Here is a 24,806-nt window from a genome sequence, read left to right on the forward strand (position 1 = left end):
TTGACTTGCAGCAATAATTAAAACTGAGTGACCCTTAAAATATGCAAATTATGTGCTGCAGTTATAAAAATGGTGAGCAGCATTGAAAGTAGAAAGCAATTTCTTGCCTTGCCTGTAGGAAACCCATTGACAATAAAGTGTTGTGCTTGTGGTGAATGTAGAATGATGACTTGCTTGCGTTTGTTCTCGAATGTTTACTGTGGAGCTTTCGAGAAAATATCCTAGAAGGCGTCGCATATCTACAGTTGTAATAAGAATGAGGAGTACTAGTAGTAGAGTAGATCCTACTTAAGATTGCGTATAAGTTACTTTAGCAAACATTACCGACTGTTACTTAACTACACTAAATGGGTTTGCTTATCGAGGCAAGCTGACGAGAATAAATTATGACTGGGTATTGAGGAAATGTTACAATACATTTTATATAGAGGTTCAACCTAGGCTTGATATACTTAAATCCTATGTCTCCTAGCAATGTTAGAAGTAGTTCTTTCTGGGAGCTAGAGACGTAATTATTTTAATTATTATGAGGGAATTGAGCAGCCTTCATGGGCTCAGAGTATTTCTCTCAATAAATTGGAGCTTCTTTCCTATTATACCGAGTTTTATTTCTTTATTTTTTTTTTATTCTTATTTTAATCCATGCAATCTTTAAAAAGGTAAATTTAATTGCAATCAACCTGGAAGATTTTCCTGGTATGGTCTTCTCTGATGTGCTATCGGTGTGTTCCTTCTTCCTGTGATAACCACTGTCTAATCTTATTTACTGCTATATTCGGTTGACAAGCATTCGGGAGCAGTAGTAAGTTGATGCGTTTTTGCATAGGAAGCCACAGTAAGTAATTTAGAAATGTGTTTTTGGGTCGCCAATGGCACATTCTCTGCGAATGCCCAATGTACTCAGAAGTTAGGAATCTGTTTGTGAGGACTGTTGCTCGAGGAGTATAGCGGGTAGAGCCTTTTTGGCTTGATACGGAGTTGCATTGTAACCGGCTGCCAAAGTGTGGAGGTTTGGATAGGTCTCGAACGCCACCAAGTTGACTAGTGTGCCCAGTTCACACTACCAATTGGTACCGTAAGTGTTTTTAGCTTTTTGGGGCGCGGATCAATGCATCGATTTGATTCGCTGAGCTTTTGAGCGCCATGGGATAAGGCCGACGTCAGCAGGTACCTACGTAAAGTATACCTTGCGCTGTACTTCAACTTATGTTTTCTATTTTGAATCGAAAGGTCCATTAACCACTCAGGTTTTCCCTGCAGGGTACTGACCTATACTTAATATTAAGTTTGTATGTGTAATGTTGAGTGACCAATCGAGTTTTGGGTATATGTCATATGCCCTGTTCATTTATTTTTTAACTTTTCATCAAAAATTTAGAAGCTTATTGATGGGTCTTCAATGTGAAAATAAAACAACAGAGGGTTTTCAGTACGCGCAAGCTACTCCATTTGTGTTGTTTTTGGCGGCCAATTTTTTATTGCTATAGCCCTAGTCTTATGGTTTATTACGGTGGCCCTGCTCAATACTTCAAACAACGAGGAAGCATCAAAGTGTTAGTAAAAGGGTTTTCCGAACACTCGTTTTCTTCCTTGAATTGGGTAGCAGAATTTTATCATTTAAAAACAACGATATTTCTCCCCAGGCACTGAAAGTGTCACAAGCTTACAACATCGAGAAGAAGTGCTGATATGTACCATTTAAATTGAGTGCTCTTAAAAATATGCAAATTTTTTCGTAAGCGATTATTGAGGTGGATGGTAAACAATATGGAAAGTAGAGTACTTTTTATCTGTTCTTAAACTGTCTATGTAATTGCCGATTGGATGAACGTTTATTTGAGGGGACGATACGAATTTTTTTGTTTTATTTACTGCTTTGAATTTAATGCACTTTTTACACTTAGCCAGTGTTCCTTATAAATAAATCAAAGAATGTCGTGCTTTCGTTGTATGGAGAAAATTGTAAGGAAAAATAAATAAAAAATCAACGGGATTTTTTAGCAATTTTAGACCTGCACTTTATTGTACTCAAATTTAATAAGTCATAAAACTGCATACCAGAGATCTTTCTGGAAATTCTAATTTGAAAAGTGCAGAATTGGGGTTAACATTTTGTTGAAGTTTTCTAATTTTTGTCTAAAAGCTGAAAATTGGAACTATATGGCTTGTATTAGGTATGTAGGTAGGTGAAATGGTTGAAGTGCCGGTGTGGCGCTCCTCAAGTAGCACTAAAGCGCCGTTTCGATACCATTATGAGACCTCCAACAGGCAGATATCTACAGCCAGCCAGAGCTGTTAATATAATGGAGGAGACTGATTGGATTTAGGTTAGCGCACTGCCCAGGCTGTCGAAGGAAGGAGCGCCCAGTGACCTTAGTCGTCTAGCTGCCAAGCCCGGGCATTTACAGAGAAAACGCTCTACAGTCTCTTTCTCTGAAAGGTCCCCACATCTTCTGCAATAGGGGTTGTGTGCCGATTGTCCAGTGACCTGTAAACACAGCTAAAAGTTTGGAATTTAAATGGCGAGGAGTCCAAAGGACTTTTTGAGTCCTTCGTATATCGTATTGGGACCAAAGGGTTTTCGAAATAGCACATGAAGAAATTGAGCTCCATCTTCTCTGCGCTTTCCTGAGAAATAATTTGTGCAGTTCCCCTTTAAGAACTGTCAGGGGGGGGTGCCGATGACCGGGTAGGAGGTCTCTGAGGCCAATTCAGTCCCCTTCCTAGCAAGCTCATCAGCAATTTCATTTCCCTCTATGTTCCTATGTTCTGGAACCCAGCTCAGAGAAATGTTACCTGCATACCCAAGAGATTTGATCTTCTCCTTATAGGAGTTTACCAGTTTCGTTCTGCACCATGGCGTCGTCAGAGCTTTAATCGCGGCTTGACTATCGGAAAAAATGTTATTACCTCCCTCGCTCCCACATTCCCTAAGCATTTTGCATGCCTGCGGAATCGCAAAGACTTCTGCTTGAAAAACACTAGCAGTGTTCGGCAGTTTAAAGGAGATAGATAAATCGGTTGATTTGGAGAAAAGCAATGCTTCGTGTCCGGATTCCATCTTGGAACCGTCAGTGAAGACAGAGGGGCAAGCGTCGGTGCAGATTTTCCCGGACTAATCCTGCCTATTTCTCAAGATTACCCTAGCACGACCCTCAAACTCCATTTCGCGGATAGAGAGATCTGTTCGACGTTCGGAGAAATACGGTGTTAACTGCCCGAAAATGCTACCATGTCCCTTGAGAGATTGCCTCCAGAGGCAAATCTCCTTTAACTTGATTTCACTTTGAGCTGCGATGTACATGACGGAAACATCGATGTTAAGTAAGTGCAAAAGGACATTCAGAGCAACACTGGGGCAAGTTTTACATGTTCCGGTGATGCCAATGCATGCAGTCCTTTGCACTTTCGCCAGTTTAGTGTTATAGCCTTCCGAACAGCTAGCCACCAAACTAGGCATCGTACGTTAAAATTGGCAAAACCACTGCGTTGTACATCCACAGCACGACCTGTGGCTTAAGTCCCCATTTTTTACCGAACCTAGATTTGCAGGAGTAGAAGGCTATACTGGCCTTCTTTACCCGATTTTCAATGTGTAGCTTCGAATGGAGTTTGGAGTCAAGTATCACTCCAAGATACCGAACTTCTAATGAGAGCGGCAGAACGTGGTTGTTCAATTTGGGAAGTCGAAAGGGTGTTAGGAAATGAGCTATACGCAGACCTTCGCAGTGAAACGTTATATCCCTCTTATATCGCATATTCTTCGAGGAAACATACGTTACCAAACGTTTCTCGATGTTCCTCTCGTTTAGTTGATGTGGCACCCAGTTACCTGCTTTCTGGACCATTTCCATCGCGTGCAAACGTTTACCGACAGTTGATCTGTCAACATCCAACTCAAGAGTTCGACAAGCGTCTTCATCCAATAATTGTTGTAGTTGAGTATCTTCGAAATTTTCGGTGCCCTTTCGCGATCTTTTTCATTCACGTCGAAATTGCCACTTTGGAAGCGTCGAAACCATTCTTTACAAGTTGAGTGATTATCAAAATATTTGATCCCTTTACGACACGCTTCAGCTGTACTTTTCTTTAAAATATATTAATGAAGCATGACTTCCTACAAATGCTGTTGTTTCGAGACGAATGTAGACATTTTTGACGTCAGATAAAAAAGTATCTTCACGCTTCAAACGAAGGTTAACTACTGCGATCGAGACACTACCACCTACAGCAGATGAAGAGCTCCAACTTCCCCGTGAGACCCGCGTAACATTGGCACAAATACATATATATATATATATAATTGGCGCGTACACCCTTTTTGGGTGTTTGGCCGAGCTCCTCCTCCAATTTGTGGTGTGCGTCTTGATGTTGTTTCACAAATAGAGGGACCTACAGTTTCAAGCCGACTCCGAAGGGCAGATATTTTTATGAGGAGCTTTTTCATGGCAGAAATACACTCGGAGGTTTGCCATTGACTGCCGAGGGGCGACCACTATTAGAAAAATGTTTTTGAAGTGAAAACTTCTTTAGAATCGTTGGGAGTGATTTGAGAAAAAGTGAAACGAAAAAAGCGACACTCTTGGCTACGAATATTACATATAAACGTAGCGACGAACTAAATAACTTTTAGGCCAGCGCCGACAGCATGGCGCGATAGCCGAGCGGCTAGCAATGTGAGCTTCCGATCCAAAATCCTTGGTTCGAATCACAAGAAAAAAATTTTTTTTATACTGTTATTTTATTTTATTTTATGATATGTTTATGAGGAGCTTTTTTTCATGGCAGAAATACACTCGGTGTTTTGCCATTGCCTGCTGAGGGGTGAGCGCTATTAGAAAAATAGTTTTCCTTAATTTTGGTGTTTTCACCGAGATTGGAACTGACGTTCTCTCTGTGAATTCTGAATAGTAGTCACGCACCAACCCATTCGGCTACGGCGTTTGTTTAATTTTACTGATACAAAAATGAAGAAAAATATACGAATAAAGTTTGCTTACTGTTTACACATTTTCCAAAGGTGACGGAGAACCAAAAAAAAGTCGATTTTCAAACAAATACGAGTGCATATGTGTAATTGTGTTAGAGTTTCGGTCACGCCCCAGCAAAACCTGCGTGCATATGTGTTTGTAACATTCAAAAAAATGTAATTGTGTTAGAGTTTCGGTTACGCAGGTTTTGCTGGGGACGCTCATAATAGCAACCGCGTGTGTATTTTTATATTCGTAAATATTTTCATTTTTAAATATTTACCGCAATTATGCCGAAAAATAATACAGAAAAGTGTCGTGAGTATCGACAGAAAAAAAAATCAATAAATAGCATCACGGAATTCATTCACGAAAATTTAATAAAGTATACACCAGAAGTATCGCGGATACTTAGAAAAGATTACGATAAAGTTCCAATGATTTTAAGTGGCGATTTTAGCGTAAATTTTGCATTGGACACAGCGGTTCCTTTAATTGACGTTCTCAATACAACATTCAATTTAAAAATGTGTAACAATCGCACTGAATCGACAACACGATGAAAAACAACCATTGACGCGGTATTTCAAAGACATGTTGACAACATCGAAACCAAAGCATTTGTATCATATTTTAGCTATCATAAGCCACTCGTATCATTTGTTGAAATTGAAAACATTGAGGATGAATAATAATAAAATGAAGAAAATAAAATATGAACTTTATAGCAATATTATAATGAACCTATAATTATCCCGCCCCTAATGCTGCTTTCGTCTCATTCTCTCTCAGTTTGTTTTACGGAAGGTTTCACTTCTATCGCGTCTAACCGTTAGACTGGTATTTTTTTCTTAATTTTGGTGTTTCACCGAGTTTCGAACCAACGGCTACGGCGGCCGCCGCACAATTATGTTCTGGAAATTGTAGCCGGTTAAATTCCTACTTATGCAGTATCGACCCCGACATACTAAACATACATATGACCTGCATATCCGGGCTCGTCGCACGACACTAACCACCTCTTCACATGCCTTACTAAACCCACTCATCTAACAAATCAAATCGCCAGTATATTATTAGAGCGAACACAAAAATAGTATCAGCAACGACACCTCTTTTACGAGGGCGGAAACTTATTCCCATACCCAATATTTCCTACTTTTCGGCTTCGATCTTTAATTTTAATAGCAAAGGCATCAGCATTACAACTCCGATGTAGATGTCTATCTTGCTAAACATATCCAACGGCGTTAACCTCCTCCTGACACACCTATTTATGCGTTCTTGTTAGCTTTTGATTGGTGTAGGTATGTCTGATATTTTTATTGTGTATGGTATTATGAATATTTTCTCTGCACCTGTGCAGCTGTTTTATGTGATACTTGCACGTTGATGAAAACAATGCTGTCAGTTTAGTCACCTCGCAGCACTGCCAGTCACATGAATCACAGCCTAAAGATTTTAGGTTCTTGGCACGTCATTGCTTTCATCATCAAATCTGAATTGTAAATGTTTGAATTTTGAATTTCCCACCCGTTCTCTCAAAACAAAGAGCAAATAAAAACAAAACAAAAAAAAGAAAACAAAACCAGGGTTATGTCACCCAACAGCTTTGCATTTAAGTGCACTAGCGTACGAGTAAAAGTGGATACATATTTACGTACATATATTTCTATATTTCCTAGATATCTTTGCTGCCATAAGTGATAGACAAAAGCTGAAATTTTAACTTTGCTGAAATCGGATAACTATTTGTGAGTTGAGGTAGTCACATGCATTTTGTTTTTGCGTCTCAAACTTTTCGTTTATTTTTTATGAATGACTTAGATCAGAAATCAAAATTTTAATATTCTCTAGGAATTTTTGCGGAGCTTTTGTTGACGTGCGGCTTAATTGAAAATAGAAAGTTTACCCACTCAAAATAAATGACATCAACTTGCTTTACGAATTCTCCTCTTGGCATTGCCTTCGTTTGTTTGCAGTTGAGCTGACTTCTGTTTTTTCTGTTTACATAAATTTTTGATGTTTCGCAATGGAAGTTTTGTCATTTCTAACTTTAAATAGATTTGATAAAATTTGAATTTTACTAATTTAAAACTTAATTTTAATCTTAATTTAAAGAACGTTTCCTAATAAAAATTAATAACTGAAAATTTTGATTATAATTTTAGTTTTACTTCTAATTTTAATTCTAATTTTAATTGTAATTCTTTAATGAGTATGAATACGAATATATATAGGATTAAATATATAAGTATGAGCATGAATACAAAAATGAACATGGGTCTCAATATAAGTATAGGGTTTTTCAGTAAGAGCGCTTCAACTTTTGAACTTTTTTGAATAAAACACAAACGGGTTGACTTTTTTAACTAATTTTTTTTTATTAGCGAGTTTGAACATATACATTTAAGTATGAAATTCGATTTCTTTTGCATGACCACTGCGTGCACGTTTTACGAAGTCCAATCGTTGAACCCAATTTTCGACCACTCTTTTGCATAAATCGGCCGAAATTCCAGCAATTTCGCGTTCAATATTGGCTCTGAGCTAACAAATCGTCGCCGGCTTGTTACTGTAGACCAATGACTTCACATAACCCCAAAACGGGACGGCTTGTTAAATGGACCGTAAAATGACCGTAATGCTCTTAAAGTAGCAGCAACAGAACGATTATTTTCATAAAAAATTTGCACGATTTGTAATCGTTGCTCAAGTTTACAAATGACAAGCGAAAAATAAAAAATATTGCGTCGTTCGCCCTCCCTATCGGAAAAAAGTTGAAGCACACCTATTGAACAACCCTTTAATATGAATATGAGTATGATTATGAGTGTGAGTATGAGTATGAGTATGAGTATGAGTAGGAGTATGAGCACAAGTATGAGTATGAGTAATAGTATGAGTATACATAAATATGAAAACGAGTAGGAATATAAATATGAATTTGATTAGGAATATGAATATGAGTATGAATATGAATTTGATCGTTAAATTAAATTTGATTTAATTATTGCGACCATCTGAATGGCTGCTATGTATAAGATCACTAGACAACGGCAAGCATATGTACATATCATACATATACATGAATGCAAATCTTCGCCCACATATCCTTAGCCTGACTCAAAGTGCGGCAAAGTAATCAGCCCGTGCACGATTCGCTTGATTTTAATCATCGCGGCGTGTACTCAGTATGCAAATAAACACAACCACTATACAATAACCTCAAAACCGCCAGTGATGTTGTGGAGCGCGTTGAGGCGTTTGCGGCAGCAGTATTTGGCTAAATGTGCGTACATGCACATGAACATACCTGTATGACTGTGTGTGTTAGAACACATTTGATTATTCACCTTTTTTTGTTAAATTACATCTGTGATGTGTTTATATATGTCCTAATTGATTAATAATAAATGAGCTGGCTGACGTGGAATCGCAGGTACCCTTTCAAAGCAAATATGTATTCAAGGATATTCTAGCGCCTACACATGGATACAAGGGAATTTGTTGTACAATCGTAGGGCAATATGACGCCTACACAATCTTTAGATCTCCCTGACTTTTGGTAGTGCCTTGACTCCTTCATTTATATATGTATGCACGCATGCGTGTGTGTATGTATATTTGTACAAGTGTTGTGTTTGGCAAAGTACTCATGTGTATTAGCGCCTTTTTTGACTATGCACACAAGCATGCATGTATGTGTGTGGCTGTATTTATTTGCCCTTATTTGCATATTGTGCTGCCTGTGCATTTAACTTGAAATCGTTAATTTACTTGCTTGAATGCCTTTTGTATAAAATAAAAATAAAATATAAAATAATCAAGGGAAAATAACAAATTCAGTATAATAAAAAAAAGAATATATTGTAAAGAGAGCGCGTTCAGCATAAATAAATAATTTTTTTACAACTTTTTTTTTTGGCTAGCAGCGGAAGAGCTTTTTTATACTCTTGAATAGGTATGCGGGCATGCATATGGTATACAGCTTTTCGGTCTCATTGGATTGAGTAAATTGAAAAGCGACCACCGTGCCTGGGGTATTTGTGTGCTACAGTAATTCAGTTGGTCTCGAATTTTATGCTCATTGTGTGCATGAATCATAAAATTTTCTATTGATAGGCCCCGAGCGCATTTTTTCTGAGTAGAAATATGGTCATAAAATCGGTCGGTGGTTCGAATGCAGCACAAAACTGTGCACTACGAATTGTAGAAACAGTATGGCAAATGCTTAACCTATAAAAGCGTTTTTTATATTATAGGAGCAACCAAAAAATGAATGTATTTGCATTTCCAAAAGAAGATACTCCGGAGAGGATTAAAAAAAGTACACCGAAAAAGCTCTCGAGGATACCTGGTACATTATGGGAAAAAGTACTATGTAAAATTGAGTAGGTATAGCAAAGTTATTGCAGATTCGAACGCAGGTGCTGGTCTATCTGCAAGACAGATCAAACGAAGACGACGGAAGGCGAAGAAAGCCGAAGCAGTAGCTAGGGCAAGTACTCAAGCTCCGTCAACTTTGACACCTGTAATGGAAACGGAAAAGCGCGGCAGAACAGAAGATTCCTCTGTAACGTTGCACTCTTCCGGAACCGAAAAAGGGGTCTGTTTCAACGACGGGAAGAGGAGAAAGGCAAAGAAGAGAAAAATCCAGATACAGAAATCGAAAATGCCTGCATCCTCGACCTTATCCTTATCCAGTTTACCTGACAAGGCAAGGACCTCAAAGACCAGCAACGTCTGGTGAATCATTCGCGAGAGTGGCAGCAAAGGCAATGACGGTAGAGATACATACTGACAAACAAGATGATCTATTGTACAAAGGACAACAATACTATCTTGACAGCTATCTTTGAAAAGCTATCGGTCAGTCGAAAGGCCCGCCGACTTTCGAGGGTAAAAGCATGGTGGACGACACTGTTTCAATGCTTTTTCCTGAGAATGGCTGTCAAACTTTCTAATAAATCTTGAAAAGAAAGATGTTCAGTTGATGGTCGGTATAATTAGAAGACACAACCCAAGGGGTCAGCATATGACCACCATTGGCATCATTGAGGACCCAATGTGCCTGTCTTGCTTGGAAGAGGCGGATAGCACTGAACACTTTCTCTGTGAGGGTCCTGGCTTTGCTAGAGCAAGGCTGCGAGTTTTTGGTTCCGATGTCGTGAGAATGAGTAGTATTCGATCTCTTAGACTGGAGCATATTTACAGATTTGCCAAAGAATATGGAAAATTTTCACAGCACTAACTACCTTTGTCTCTGTCTCTATTCTTTACTATCTCTTTCTTTGATACTTTTCTCCTTTGGAAAGACATTTGTTTCAGAAGCAAAAAATAAAAAATTAAATTAAAAAAGTAAAAATATTTCTGGAGTACCTACCAAAAGATTGCTCGTCGTCTCTGACTCAATTTGCCAAAATCTGTTCCTGAGCTGACGTATTTTTAGATATTTGCTTAATTTTTTTATTTATAACAACTTTATTATTCCCTTTCTTTTCCATTGCTTACATTAACCTAACCTAACTTTATATTGTAATATATGAACCTTTAACTAATTATTGCACATGCGTTCTTTAATTTGTGAGCCCATTGCGTAGCAGCTCTTCTGTTTGTTCACTCTTCTTGGCACCTTTCAATTTCTTCACCTATTCTGTGTGGTTCGTGCTTTGCTTTTTGCACACTATTTTATGCAGCCGGTGCTCATAATTGTAGAAATAACTCAAATGAAATTCCCGCTGCTGCATACTTGTGGTGCTTCCTCTTACACCCCCACCTCCTCTACTTTTGCTTTTACATTCATTACTGCTTTTACTTATTATTATTATGGCACAAACGTAGAACTGAGATATTTTTGTTTGATACGAAATTTAATTCCCATCCGAGTAGCGGTTAGAATGCATTTAACGAAAATAATGAATGTATATTAGTTTGTTAGCAGAACAGCAAATACTTATGGTAGTTCTCTTTGTTACAAAAATAATTGCATGGATTTAGGCCACGTGTCCGGGACTAAGTGTGTACTTTCATATGTATTTACAATTGGGAAATGCATGGAAAATTAGTAATAAAAAAGTAAAGTTATTTTCAAAAATGTCCATGCTTGTGACACTTATGTAGATTCACAAATTTTATTAAAGGGGATTTTATTGAAATAGATACCAGATGTTATCCACAGCTCCACCCGCTAAATGTTATTTATTTTAGCGCAACACCATTGGGAGCGAAGATTTTTTTTATGTAAAAAAACTTGTTTTATATACCCAAATAACATCAAGTTGTTTAATGGTTAATCTTCTCTGCCGGCTCATGTATGGGTTATGCCAAGTTTGAGTTTATTTTTTGCAATGGTTTTTTTTTTTCTTTTTTTTGGACAGATATTAAGTCGCAAATCTACTATTTACTAAATTGGATTTCATTTATTGTTTTTTTTTTACTATTTACTAAAATGGCTCGCATGAGAACTGTATAAAAATTACTAAAGTGCACTACGATAATAATGGATCTATGTATAAATATAAATTCACAATCTTTTTAAACATGGATATTTTCGGTGATTATAATGTCGCAATAAAAAATGTATCGGAAAATTTGAGTCGATTGGCTCGACACAAGCCGTAAAAGTAGCAGCATGGCTGTTCAATAGTAAATGCGTTTTGTTGATGTCAGTGAGTAACATTTCTACTAAAATATAGCTGGAAATGCACTAATGCTTGACAGATTAAATATCGATATTATCCATATGTTAACAACACTTTTCGCTTGTTACATCGGGTGTTTTTTTTCAAGAACTTGAGAATGTAAAATGATAAAATAAAGCTGAAATATTGTTGGAATGAGTTTTTTATTACAATCTGGTAGATAATTTCTAGCCTTTTATTTTTTTGAATACATTGCGGCTACGAGTTATATGATCCATTTGATCAGTCTAATAAATCGGTTGTTAAGGGGACCCGGTAGTTTTAAAATTTCAAAAAACCGATTTTTTGTTTTTTCGATATTTCAGTGCAGTATCTTAAGAATATACTATGAAATTTTCATGCTGAAAATCCCAATATTATAGCTTCTACAACTCATTAACTAGGTAGAGAGCGGACTGCGCGCTCCTATGCCTCAAACTTTAAACTCAATTATCTCGAAACTACTTTTTTCGGCCTGGTGTTAAAAATTATTATTCAACCGAATTGTATGAAATTTTAAGTCAATGGCTATCGCCCCTACTAGAATCATATTATTATTTCAATTATTTGGTTTTTTTTTATTAAAATATTGAAAAAACGATTTTTAGTATGCCAAGTTCAAAACCTCGCCATTTTGTTAAATTTTGTCTTTCTTTTTTTTTAATTTTAATTAGTAGCGGGCCATGGCTACAGTCGTATTAATTAATAATTTTTTTTTTGGTTTTTTGTGTTTCAGATAAATAGAAAAGCCAAAATGGACAACACCGTCCAGGTCTAATTTTTCGGGAGGTCAACTTCAGCGCTATTTTTAAAATCATTAATATAAAAGTGACCCGTCTTTAAAATGTTATATATATACATATATATATCATTCAGCACAATTTTACATGAATAAAACAATTATTAACAAATAACGATTCAAAATTATTTATTAAATTCAAAAAACATAAAAATAATACAAGAAAAACAAAAATAATAAAAGAAAATAATTAAATATTTTTCAATTAAATTTAGAAAAAAAAATAAATAATATGCTAATTTTATTCATATTCCGCATATTTTGCAAATTTTTGGGTTTTCGAAGGCACATTTACCACACACATATTTGTTGCATTTGAAACAGATATTTGTAGTTTTGTTTTCTTTGCAAAAATCTATTTGGCACCTTTTTTGCGAATCCGAACTTGAATTTGTTGACGTTTGCTGTATAATTTCTTTTTCTTTCTGTTGCTCATGTTGAAAATCTTCGGCAAGTTCTTCAGCTAATTGGAATAAAAATTGTTGTCTAGAAATTTTTTCGCCGGTTGTTTCTCTGTATAAAACCCATGAGTTGATTCCAGCCAGGTCAAGAATGTTGAAGAAAATCTGCGCAGGCCATCTTCGCGATTTCGATTTCACAGAGTATTTTCTTGGCATCTGATCCGTCATGTCCACGCCGTATTTAGTACTATTGTAGAATCTGATCGTTTCAGGTATACGCTTACCGTTTTTTCGATGTTTATAGATGTATGCTTGGAGCTTAGCAGAAGCACTTTTTTGTTTGGCTTACTTTTGTAAATGGTAAGTGAACAATGACTCGATTTGTATAGTTTTGTTGAGAAGCGTGGCATACCATCTTTGGCCTGCTTGGCGAATTTTGGGAGTTCTCTTTTATTACTGTGGATAGTTCCAACAATAGTGGTTCTTTTTTCTAGTAATTTTGCAGCTAATGATGCGCTCGTAAAGAAATTATCTGTAGTGACGCTTCTTCCGCATCCTGTGAACGGTTCCAGTAGTTTGAGAACAACGAATTCCCCAAGCGTAGATGAAGTTCCTCTGTTTTCATCCTTTCCCAAATATGGAAATCATTTATAACGTATTTGGTGCTGACGTCAGATGCTAGCCAGAATTTGATACCAAACTTATCCGGTTTATTCGGCATATATTGCGTGAACCTGCACCTCGCTTTAGTTGGGAAAAGCTGTTCATCTATAGTAACATGTTCCCCAGGCTTATAACAATTTTGGCTATTCTCGACAAATTTGTACCAAATATCAGAGATTAGAGCAAATTTATCCGTTTGTAAACGCTGGCTTCGTTGGCTTTTTTTATCAAATCTGATAAACCGCATAATTTCACAAAAATCACTCCTGCTCATGGTATTTGAAAAAAAAAAGCGGGACCCCATTTCTTGTTCCATAGATATGAGATGTTCAAATTGTTTGCCTGATATGCGCCACGGCATATAGAAGAGCAATAAATGCATTTATTTTTGCAAGAGTAAGATTCCATTTAATTCCCAACACTCGAGAGGCTTCTTCTTCTGTGTATTTTCTTATGTGCTCCATTACACGATTATCAATAAGCAAAGAAAATGCAGTTCTCATTTTTCCCTTCATAATATTTCGTTTGGCAAATGCTGTCGGGCCTACAACCTCCCTAAAAATATTATAAATTGATGCTCGTCCAGGTGTTGAACCTTCTTGTATTTCTTGCCAAATTGTACCATCAGCCGCAATTTCGGTACATCGGTCTTCCACATCACTTTCACTTTCTGAACTCGATAACGGTCTTTTTCTCTTTTGTTCTCTACGTATATTCAAAATATTCTCGTCTTCACTTTCCTTACCTGAGGACTCACATTCGTCCGTAGTGTCAAATGAGTCACCATGTTGTTCTATGCTATCCACTTCACTTTCAGATAGTTCGTCTTCACTAAATTCCGAACACTCTTCATCTATATTATTTATAATTTCTAAAGATTTCAAATATCTTGAATGTTTCGACATTTTTGGGATAAGAATTATTAGTAAAATAACAAAATAAGAATTCTTGACTCGCAAAATAGCACTATAACTTGCAATGTTTACTGTATGCTCGTTTGGAGTAGAGTGAAATTCGCTATTCAGTCGTCAGTCAACAAAAAATATAACGCAATACAGCAAAATATATGATGCAATAGCAAAAATGTCTAATTCAATGATTTTGTAGCACAACCAGCCGTGGTAGGTTTAGTGTTAAGCGCGCTGTGTGGCAAATCGCACCGTCTTGTTGGAACCAAATGTCCTCGATGTTACACTAGTTAATGTTTGCAGTCAAAAATTCAGTCAGTAAGGCTAGATAGTGTGCGCTATTAACCAGCTCCTCCTGCCCATTTCGAAAGGAATAAGGACTGTTGATACCGTCATGAGCTTCGCGAACAGATATATTTATTTCAAAGTAAATTTTCACAATTTAGAAGTGTCATTCTGGTATTAAATTATTTATAATGATTTACCAAACCTTATTGAACGGAAATGTCAACATATACTCTCAGCTGTCAAAGCATAATTATCGATATCGATAGTTCCTATGCAGTTAAAAAAATATCCGATACTTAAAAGCTCCTTCTTCAACATTCTTATGGTAAATCGGCATAGAAAGCTATGCGATCCTTATATTTTATGCATATGATGTGTTTAGCAATTCTATATAAAATTTAACGAGGAACAATTTTGTTTGGTTTACTATTACTCCTTAAAGACGCGAATTTTCTTTGGGTCTTTTTACGGGAATGTGCAAAAAATACCCATATTCGAGGAGGATAATGGTTAGAAATAAACTACAAATATATTTATCATCCTACTTTAAGTTTCTTTAAGTTTCTTAATAGGTACATACATCAAAGCGCAAAATTCCAATTAATTACCAGAAAAAATACCGAAAAATGTATACGGTAACTTACATATGTACAGTCAGCGTTAAAATAAAGTTTACACCACATATTGATAAGTTTTGACTATTTGCTTGTTTGTTAGTAATTTAAATTTTAAAATTAAAATTTGAAATTTTAGTAAAAGTTTTGTTCATACTACAATAACTACCATATAAACAAAACTTCGAACTTTGTATAAAATTATAAAATTTGTGAAAATTTGGTAAACTTTCATTAAAATTTCAAAATTTTTATTCAGAATTTTTAGATTTGTAAATTTTTTTGGTTTCTAAGGGTAATAAAAACATCGCCTTAAATCCATTTGCATTTAAATTTATGGGTTTCAGCTGATTATGTTGCGAGGTACTTCAAGACGACTCCGAAGGTTCACCGTCATTCGCTCAATTTAGAATAATTTGCAATGAACATTTACGGAAATTTTATTTCAATGTTGCATTCTCATGTTCAGATTGACTGAATACACTAATGTTAATACTATCTGAAAAAACATGACAAAAACAAAAAAAATTAAAAATAAACCTCGCACTAACTTAGTAAATAAACTCGAGCTGTAATCTTCTCATATCTGTTCTCATACCAATGACTCATCTACATCAGTAAAACGTTGTAGTACTTAAGTACTTAATCCTATTAAAACTTATCAGAGTTACTCGGCAACAGAATTCGGACACCATGAATTTGAAACCCGTGAAAAACGAGCACTATCTAGCTAGGATTTCACATTCAGTGAATCTTGAAAGTTGTAAAAATACACAATGCAACCCTGTAGGAATTTTAGCCTCATAACATATTTGCAGTGACAACAATTGGAGGTGGTTTTTGTGTACATTCCAGCTATAGATTATCACTTCAAGGTATTCCAAAAGTCACCATTTTAGACATTTTTGTGTACATATATTTTTCGTGGGCCCAGACAGAATTTTTACAAAATCTGCTTTTTAAATAATTTATGATATTTAAATGTATATAAATGACGGCCGTCATAGCTGACTGGATAGATGCGTTAATCTACCATCCGGGAGTACCTAGGATCAAAACCAGCTGTGGCACGAATCACCAAAATGATAGAAATTATATTTTCTAAAAGTGGTCGCCTCTCGGCTAGCAATTACAAACCTGCGAGTATTTTTCTACTTCCACCTCATAAATATTTGTCTACTCTTCGATTAAAAGCAACTCAACTCAAGTTGATACTTTTACTCTACTGCTGACCCTAACAGCTTCGTGATAAGCACTAAAGGAAATAAATCAGCTCTACTCTGCAGCAAAAAATTGAGTGTGCAATGATTTCAGTGTTATCACTGATGACCGCCACCGTCAGTCGTTTGACAGTCAACATTTTCCGTTCAACGCATTGATACTCTAAATTTCATTGTAAACACATTTGCCGGCAAAGCGAGAACGAGCACAGTTGTAGAGAGTCAAAATGTTCACAATAATAAATCGACTTGGGCTTCTGCTCGGCTTGGCACTTCTTCTGGGTGAGGTAAATGATTGAAAAAAGTACTATTAAAATGAAAACAAAAAATTCTATGGGATGTACCAAAAATTGATAATTTCAGCTCATACCCTCCTGCTTTCCAGCATCTGTAGAGCGATCAGCAAACAAACGCGAACAATTGCTGACCACAATGATTGAGGAGTACCTGAAGCTGAGCGACTACGAATTGGAGCATAGCAAGGCTTTGGTGCAGAAAGTACTTGCAAGTGAAGCAGTAATGCAAATGCATACCGACCTCATGGAGGCAGAGCGGGGTATCCTGGAGAATTACGTGCGCCAAGTGACGGACAAAGAGGAAGAAGAACCGCCACTGAAAAGCAATATAGCAAATCGTTTCTTCTACCTCATTGCCAAGACGCTGATTTATCAAGAATTCGAGGCAATTCTAAGACGCCATAATACTACAAATCCACGCCGAAATTTTCAATCAGAAAATTATTTAATTGAGCGTACGCTAAAAGAGAATGGCCTCGCCAATTGGCAACGCGACGTGACACAAAAGCAAACTCAATTTATGAATAATTTTGTGAACGAGGTAGAAGCGTATTTGGCACAACTGACGCCGGCGCAGCGCAGTGACGACGATGGAGAGGCAGCAAAGATGCTGAATTGGTTGGCCAAAATGAGAGCCGAAGCGAATGTGGAGCAACGTATGGAAACTTTTAAGGAGTTCATGAGATTCTTTGTGAAATTCTAAAGTGAACGCAAATAGCAAAGACGACAAGCGCAGTCAATGTATATTTGGGAAGCCAAAACGAATTAAATCATTAAATGCAAAATTTAGGTGACAAATTTAAAAAAATTGGAAATTTTATTTAAGAAAACTAAATCTGTTAATTTCGAAATTTAATGCTTGAAGCTCTGCTTGGTGTTGAGTTAGCAGAATTAACTTTGAATTGCGTGTCAATGAGTTTTTTTTTAAATTTGTATAAAGGAGCTATACAATTTTTAATGCATTTAATTTGTATAGATTTTGGACCTAATAGTAGGACATGCATTACTACTCAAGCTGCTCTGAAGGCCTTAGAAACCGTTCCCACCTCTTTAAAACTAGTCCAGGAATGAGTTTGCAGTTATGTGAGTAATAGGTTATTGTTATGCTCAAGTCAGTGAACTGGCTGATGCATTGGCGAGCTACGGTTCATTGGAGCGTGCGATTGACCCGTAACTAATTTTATGGGCAATCAAATCGGACAGTCTGGTACATCAAGATTTTCACTAATAAACCTCAAGAAAACCGTTGGTGCAGTACTGATAGCTGCAAAGCAAGTAAGTGTTTCCTGAAAAAGCGAGTGAGTAGTCCTCTGTGTGAGAAGGAAACCTCTTATTACCCTGTCAGGCTGAGCCGTGATAGAATTAATTATGGGGCACAATCTAAGGCGATGATATACGATCACCAAACTCATTACCGATATACCACTGAGCACATCTTTTCTCTTTGCCGCCATTTAGTTTTCGTTTATTTAGGCGGTACAGTTTTTGGGACGACTGTATTGAGAATAGACGAGTTATATTCTTTGTGTTTGCCAACGAACTGCTCATATTTATTAAAAAAAGCTCGGGAAAGTTGGAAAAGAAGTAATGACTCCCCTCTCCATCTGTATATTCTTATCATTTATATCTTCTTTCTAGGCTTTAACTGCAGCTGGCATTATTACCTGAGTTGATTCCCTCAAATATTTTCGCCATTAGGCCACTAATATCCTCCTTATAAAGACTTTTTGAACTTATAATACAAATGAGTTCAAATTAAGCAGATTTGGGGCTAAATTATTCCATAAAAATGGGTTTCGTGTAATTGTACTCTACACTATTAAAAATATTTCTATTAGAAATTGACCATGAAAATACTTATTGATGTACGCATCGGTGTCTCGATCGATTTGTGAACGAACGCAATGTACGAGCGCGTGTGATAGACCTTTGCTAGAGCAGTACTTTACACAAATTTTTCACTTTCTTCCTGTCCGTATTTGAATATACCTCGAAAATAATGCGAATTTCACTATTTAATTAGCAGCGACTTCCGAGCATAATCTCAGCATTAACGAAATAAAACTAAACATTTACTAAGAAAAAACCAAGAGAAAACACAGTTTTTCAAAAGTGATATAACTGAATGTTGAAGAAAATATTTTTGTAATTTTGTTTGCAAAAATTTGCTTAAATTTGCAAAAAACAAAAAAAGTTATAAAAATGTTATAAAATTGCAGATATTTCATTATAAATAATCTGTTGATAATCTGTTGATCTGATAATCTGTCCCAATCCCAATCCCTAATCCCAAAATTAAATTTTTTTTGAAATGCATTTTTTTTAATTTTTGCAGTTTACTTCTTATTACATACAAGCTACCAAATAAAAAAATTTTTTGCAGAATTGAGGACAATTTCCAATATAACTGGATCACTTGAGAGAGATTCCGTGTCCATATACCTATGGTTTTTATATACATACGTACTCGTATATATAGTTCTAAACTATTTTTAAAACGCACTTACGATTTGTTTTGTGAGTACGTAAATCACTGATTACAAATCGCATCACATACGTCATACAAAGTGTGCATATTTGTTAACAACAACAGCTTATAGTACTGTGTTTTTCTGCTTAACAGAATATACATATAAGTATAAAGACGTATTCCAGAAGTTTTCAAAGCGTGAGTGTATGGGTTTATTTCACACAGATTTGATTTGAGTTAAAGAATTAAGAGAAAGTTGTACGTAAATTGAAGTAAGTGGATAAAATGAAAAAAATTATCTAGTTTTTTTTCGAATAAAATATCACCTATGTATGTATTATATGCCAGCAGGCAATGGAGAAGAGAATTTCTGCCATCAAAACGCTTCCTATAAAAAACCAATTGCAGCTCGAAGTCCGCTTAAAAGTGTAGCATGCAACTCATTTTTTGACCGTTTGAAGGCTATAGTCAAGGCAAAAGGTGGTCATTTTGAACAATTTTGTATTTGAAATCAATAAAAACTAATTTCACACAAAAAATGTATGATGTTTTGAATAGGTAACACTTCGTTCACCCTGTAAATATTTTCCTAGTAATATTTGCAACAAAAAGTCTGTAATTTTAATTCTAAATTATTATATTATATTAATAAACTATAACAATAATAATATTTTTAAAGGTATGTTTAAGAGTATAGATTTCTCTCTACAATCCCACAATCAAAAGAAAAATGAAAAGGTGCTGACAAGAGCTGATGGTAAAGGGGCCAAGAAATAATAGCTGGTGTGCACCATTTTTAAAGCTAATGTCTGAATTTTTTATCAATGTAGGTGACGGTCGAATTTGATTCCTTTTTATGATGAAAGGCTACAGTCCTTGCGTCCGAGGTATAAAATAAAAAATATAAAAAGGTGTTAGGCCGAGCACCTCCTCCTGCTTGTTGTGTGCGTCTGATGTTGTTCCCCAAATGAAAGATTCCCAAGCTTTTTCATGGCAGAAATGCACTCGGAGGTTTTCCATTGCCTACGAAGGCCTCTAAAGGTGTAAAATAGGTTAATAAATTGTGTGTGTGTTAAAATTGTAAAAAATGTTGGTTATGCAATTTTGTGGCTTATTTCTCTATACGAGTCCATCTACAGTGGTACATGTAACTCGTATAGACTGGATAACTGAGTGCGTGATGATTCGTTTCTTAATATAATATTTACAACGTTTTTCGAATTAAATATATAATATTTTTTATTTACAACTCTTTCGTATTATGTTTATTTTTTAATGTTTTTCAAATCAATTTTTTTATATTCCTAATATTTTTCGAATTAAATTTTTTTTTAATATTTTCTTTTAAGGGGGGAAACCGGTTTAGGAGGCCAAAATTTTGGTCTTTTTCGAGAATTTTTTGAACAAAGAAGGAATAATCAGAAATTGTTTAAGTTTAAAGGATATTTTATTTATTATTTGCGGCGCTTGGACACAAAGCAAAGTCCCGAACAATTTGAGAACGATTAGTCCATAACTTTTGAAGCTAGAATGCCCACCAGTTGAAAAAAGTAGTTTCGAGAAAAACGTCGTTCTAACTAACGCGTGCTACGGTGCGGAACCGACAGGCATTCCCTTAAGTGCTCATAGAATCGGGAATAATGCGAATTTCGCTTTACATTTTTTACCACGTATTCTTGAGTAGTTATACTAACGATTTATGCAATAAAAAAAATTGATTTTTTGATCGATCTAAACCGGTTTCCCCCCTTAATGTTTTTCAAGTTAGTTTTTTTAATATTCCCATTTTTCTATTATTTATAATTTTGTTCGAATATATATTTTTTTCGAATAATGCTTTTTTGTTGTTTTTTTTTTTGGTTATTGCAATGATTTTTGAAATGGTTTTTTTCATACTTACAATGTTTTTCGAATTAATTTCGTTTTTTAATAATTACAATGTTTTTCGAATTAAATATGTTGCTAAATAAGTTGCTTATTCTTTTATAAGAATAATTGATTTTAAGCAAATGTGCATATTATTTGATTTTAAATAATTCATGATATTAATAGCAATAAAATTAAGATATATAATGAATTTTATTTATTATATATTCTAAAAAAAGCCCTCTCAATTTTTTTTAATATTTAAAAAATTTTCTAGTTATTTTTGTTTCAATATTTACCAAACTTTTCGAATTAAATTTGTTTTTAATGTATGGGATGTTTTTCGTGTTAAATTTTGTTCTAGCATTCGGAAAATTTTTCCCATTAATTTTTTTTTTAATATTAATATATGAATTATTTTTGGAGTTCATTTTTTTTTAATACTTGCTATGTTTTTCCCAAAAAAAATTTTGTGTTTCGTCATTTGCAATATTTCTCTAGTTAGTTTTTCTTGAATGTTGTTCGTTCTTTAACCGAGGTAATGTAAAACAAAATTTTCAAAATTTATGCGAAATCAATAAAATTTCATCAAAATTTTAAACTTTTTAACCAGCGTCTCTAAAAAAATGATGCGTTGCTCAAGAAATTTCATTAAAATAAGTACAAGTTTTAAGCAGCTATCCCCTTCTCAGACATCGGTGTCGGCTTGGCCGTCGTTAAAGGGAAACTACACAATTTTTTCTATAAAAAGCGCAAGCAGATGGAGGTCTGTCTCATAGTGTGCTATTTCGAAAACCCTATGGCCTGAATACGATAGAAACAGAACGCTTAAGGTGATAGGAATCACCCGCCATTCAATTTTCAAACTCATCGCGGTGTTCAGTGGTCACTGGTTGATCTGTACTCATGCGGAGATGCTTGGAATTCCTTACAACCCCTATTGCAGAAGCTGTGGGGATCCTGCAGAGAAAGAGACTGTGAAACACTTTCTCTGCAAATGTCCGCCTCTGGCGGCTAGGCGCTTGAGATTCCTTAGCGTGCTCTTTGGGGATGACTTGAAGAAATTCTCCAGCCCAGATCCCTTTTCTCTCATCCACTACATCAACAGCACTGGATGGCTGTAGACGGTCTTTTCTCTTAATCTTTTCACAGGTGGTGGCCCACATTATGGTATCAAAACGGCACGTAAGTGCTACTTGAAGTGTACCTGGGGTACTCTTGCCATCTTACCTACCTACCTTTAAGCAGCTAAAAGTCGCGTGGAGTTTTTCATCATATTTTTCTGACGCTGTTATGCAATTTCTTCCATAAGAAATGAAAGAGCTATCACAAAAAAAAAGAGAAAATATCTAAAATGCATTGCCATTCGTTAGCCGCATCAAATTCGCCGTATTATATGATACCAAAGTGCAATGTACTATAAAACCGCATAATAAAAATTCGGATTACAAAATTTTGAATTTGAAGGAAAATTTGTAGTTTTCCTATATTTAATAAAAAGTTTGGAAATATTGTTTATATGGTTTTGGTTTAAGAATGGAAAATATTAAAAAAAATAATAATATAATAAAAAACGAGAGAAAAAACATCGTGCACTCAGCGCACCACTGTTTATACCTAGAATTACAATAATTCTAGGGTTACTTTCGTAGAGACATAAACTCTAAAACTGGTTTAAAATAGTTTTTCTTAGCATTTTCCATTAGCGAAGCTGCATTTTTATGCAAAAAGTTGGTTTTTGTTGTGCAGTGTTATACTCATCACACGAATTAAAACACATCAATAATTGATGATTATTTTCAAAACTAAAATTCAAGTGAGTTCCGTTTGTTACTTTACCTTATCGCAGATACTTAGTAAATATGCACATATACACACATACATACATACAAATACTAAACGGCTGCCTGGCTTCAGAGTCTGATCTTTTCTCAAAATTGATAAGCGCAAAAATAAAAATAAGCATCGAAACTCATAGAGAGTATACCACATACATACACAAGCACCTAGAGTGAACCAGTCGGCTCATGAGCGCCGATGCTTTTCGCATAAATGGTATACTGAAATATTTCGTTAAAGATTCGAGCAAAGTTCATGCCTATACACTTCGTATTTGAAAAGATTTGCAGGCGATTTGTGAAAAAAGATCAATACTCATAGTGTGCACACATCGTTGAAAGAGATTACAAGTAGTGAGCTGAAGTAGTGCTGATTGTGGAAAATGTCACGGCAAGCGATAAATTTGTGTGTCAGCCTATGTATTTTACTGCTAGTGGAGGGTGTAAGTGGAAAAGAAGGGAATAATTATTTATAAATAAATATTTGTAAGAAGAATGACGTATAAAAATAAAAATAAACTACCCACATTTTCTGTAATTAGCTCACTTCCATCCGTGCTGAGACCTCTGAGGAATCTGACAGCGAACCCACACCAACTGCACGCGATCAATTGCTCGATGCCATAACGGAAGACTATCTTAAAGTGCTTGACTATGAAATGATTCATAGTAAGGATTTGTTTCAGGATGTACTCGACGATGATAACTTGCAGAATACGAAGAGTGAAATTTTACAAGGCAAGAAAATGGTGCTGAAGAAATTTGTGGAGCATGTTTCGGAGAGAAAGTTGAAAAAATTTCCACCGAAGGCGCATAAACCTGCGCGTTTCTTTCACATATTCAGCAACTCGCTATTATATAGGGAATTCTTGGATATAGTGGCGCGTTTGGAGCCCGCTAAGAGTCGTTATGATGATAGGATTGAGGAAGCGCTCTATTCAAATGGCATTGAAAACTTTCTGAAAAGCGTAAATCAAAAACGCAACAAGTTAATTGCTGATAGTGTGAAAAGAATTGATGGATATGTGAGCGGTTTATCGGCTGAGCAACGGCGAAAAGCGGCTGCACAAAAGTTGTCGGATTGGTCAGCGAAAATGAAGGAGTCCGAAAAGTTGCAGCAAAAAATGGTCGTCTTGCAAGAATTCTTGCGTTACGAGTATTTGGATGCAACGCCGCTGTGATGCGAATTAAAAAGAAAATGTAAAAAAATTGTATAGGAGGAAAATTCACTCCTGAAGTTACTTTCAGTGGCAAATCCTCTATGTAAATATAATTCGAATGAGTTTGTAAAAAAACTCTTAATGTAAATAATTAAATTATTTATATAAATATAAGCAAGTGGTTGCGTCTTATTTCGTACGCTGATAGCAAGCTGTTACTCGTAGTGCTTCTCAGGGCACCAATACTTCGTCAGCAAGACTTCGTCACAAAGTGAAGTAAAGCAGCTGGCTACACTCTGTTTAGAATCAGAATTGACATGGTATTGAATTGGCACTGAATCAGTATTTAGAGAAATAGATGCATACGCAATGAACTTTGTTAATTGTTTTCCTAACCCTTATTAATTTGCTTCCCTACGATTCATGCTCATATACACCCCGTTGAAAAATTATAAGCGCATTACAATTTTTTTTATAAAAATACTGTTAATACTACAACAAAACTCATATAATGGAAATTTTCAAACTTTGTACAACAAATTTAAAATTTTCGTCAAAATTTTCAACTTTTAACCAGAATTTTTGGAATTTTTCTGCGTATGCAGATTTATTTAGATTTTAATTAAGATT

General features: G+C 35.5%; 2 protein-coding genes across 2 annotated transcripts; both read left to right on the forward strand.

Moving 5' to 3' along the window:
• Window positions 1-16,581: 16,581 nt before the first annotated feature.
• On the forward strand, window positions 16,582-17,773 carry LOC129244609 (uncharacterized). The gene is made up of 2 exons (XM_054882333.1): window positions 16,582-16,833; window positions 16,910-17,773. The coding sequence occupies exons 1-2, from the start codon at window positions 16,774-16,776 to the stop codon at window positions 17,543-17,545; spliced, it is 696 nt and encodes a 231-aa protein (XP_054738308.1). The 5' UTR covers window positions 16,582-16,773; the 3' UTR covers window positions 17,546-17,773.
• Window positions 17,774-23,188: 5,415 nt separating this feature from the next.
• On the forward strand, window positions 23,189-24,354 carry LOC129244653 (uncharacterized). Its single transcript, XM_054882402.1, has 2 exons — window positions 23,189-23,459; window positions 23,559-24,354. Exons 1-2 carry the CDS (start codon window positions 23,400-23,402, stop codon window positions 24,195-24,197), a joined length of 699 nt encoding a protein of 232 aa, XP_054738377.1. The 5' UTR covers window positions 23,189-23,399; the 3' UTR covers window positions 24,198-24,354.
• The last annotated feature ends 452 nt before the right edge of the window (window positions 24,355-24,806 follow it).

The sequence above is a fragment of the Anastrepha obliqua genome, chromosome 4, assembly GCF_027943255.1.
Source record: "Anastrepha obliqua isolate idAnaObli1 chromosome 4, idAnaObli1_1.0, whole genome shotgun sequence".
Classification (NCBI taxonomy): Eukaryota; Metazoa; Arthropoda; class Insecta; order Diptera; family Tephritidae; genus Anastrepha; species Anastrepha obliqua.

Bases quoted from the DNA above. Each gene is read 5' to 3' on its own strand.
- LOC129244609 (XM_054882333.1), top strand. From the start codon at position 16,774: ATGTTCACAATAATAAATCGACTTGGGCTTCTGCTCGGCTTGGCACTT. The intron at 16,834-16,909 runs GTAAATGATTGA...TGATAATTTCAG, and splicing joins TGGCACTTCTTCTGGGTGAG to CTCATACCCTCCTGCTTTCC.
- LOC129244653 (XM_054882402.1), top strand. From the start codon at position 23,400: ATGTCACGGCAAGCGATAAATTTGTGTGTCAGCCTATGTATTTTACTG. The intron at 23,460-23,558 runs GTAAGTGGAAAA...TTCTGTAATTAG, and splicing joins TTTTACTGCTAGTGGAGGGT to CTCACTTCCATCCGTGCTGA.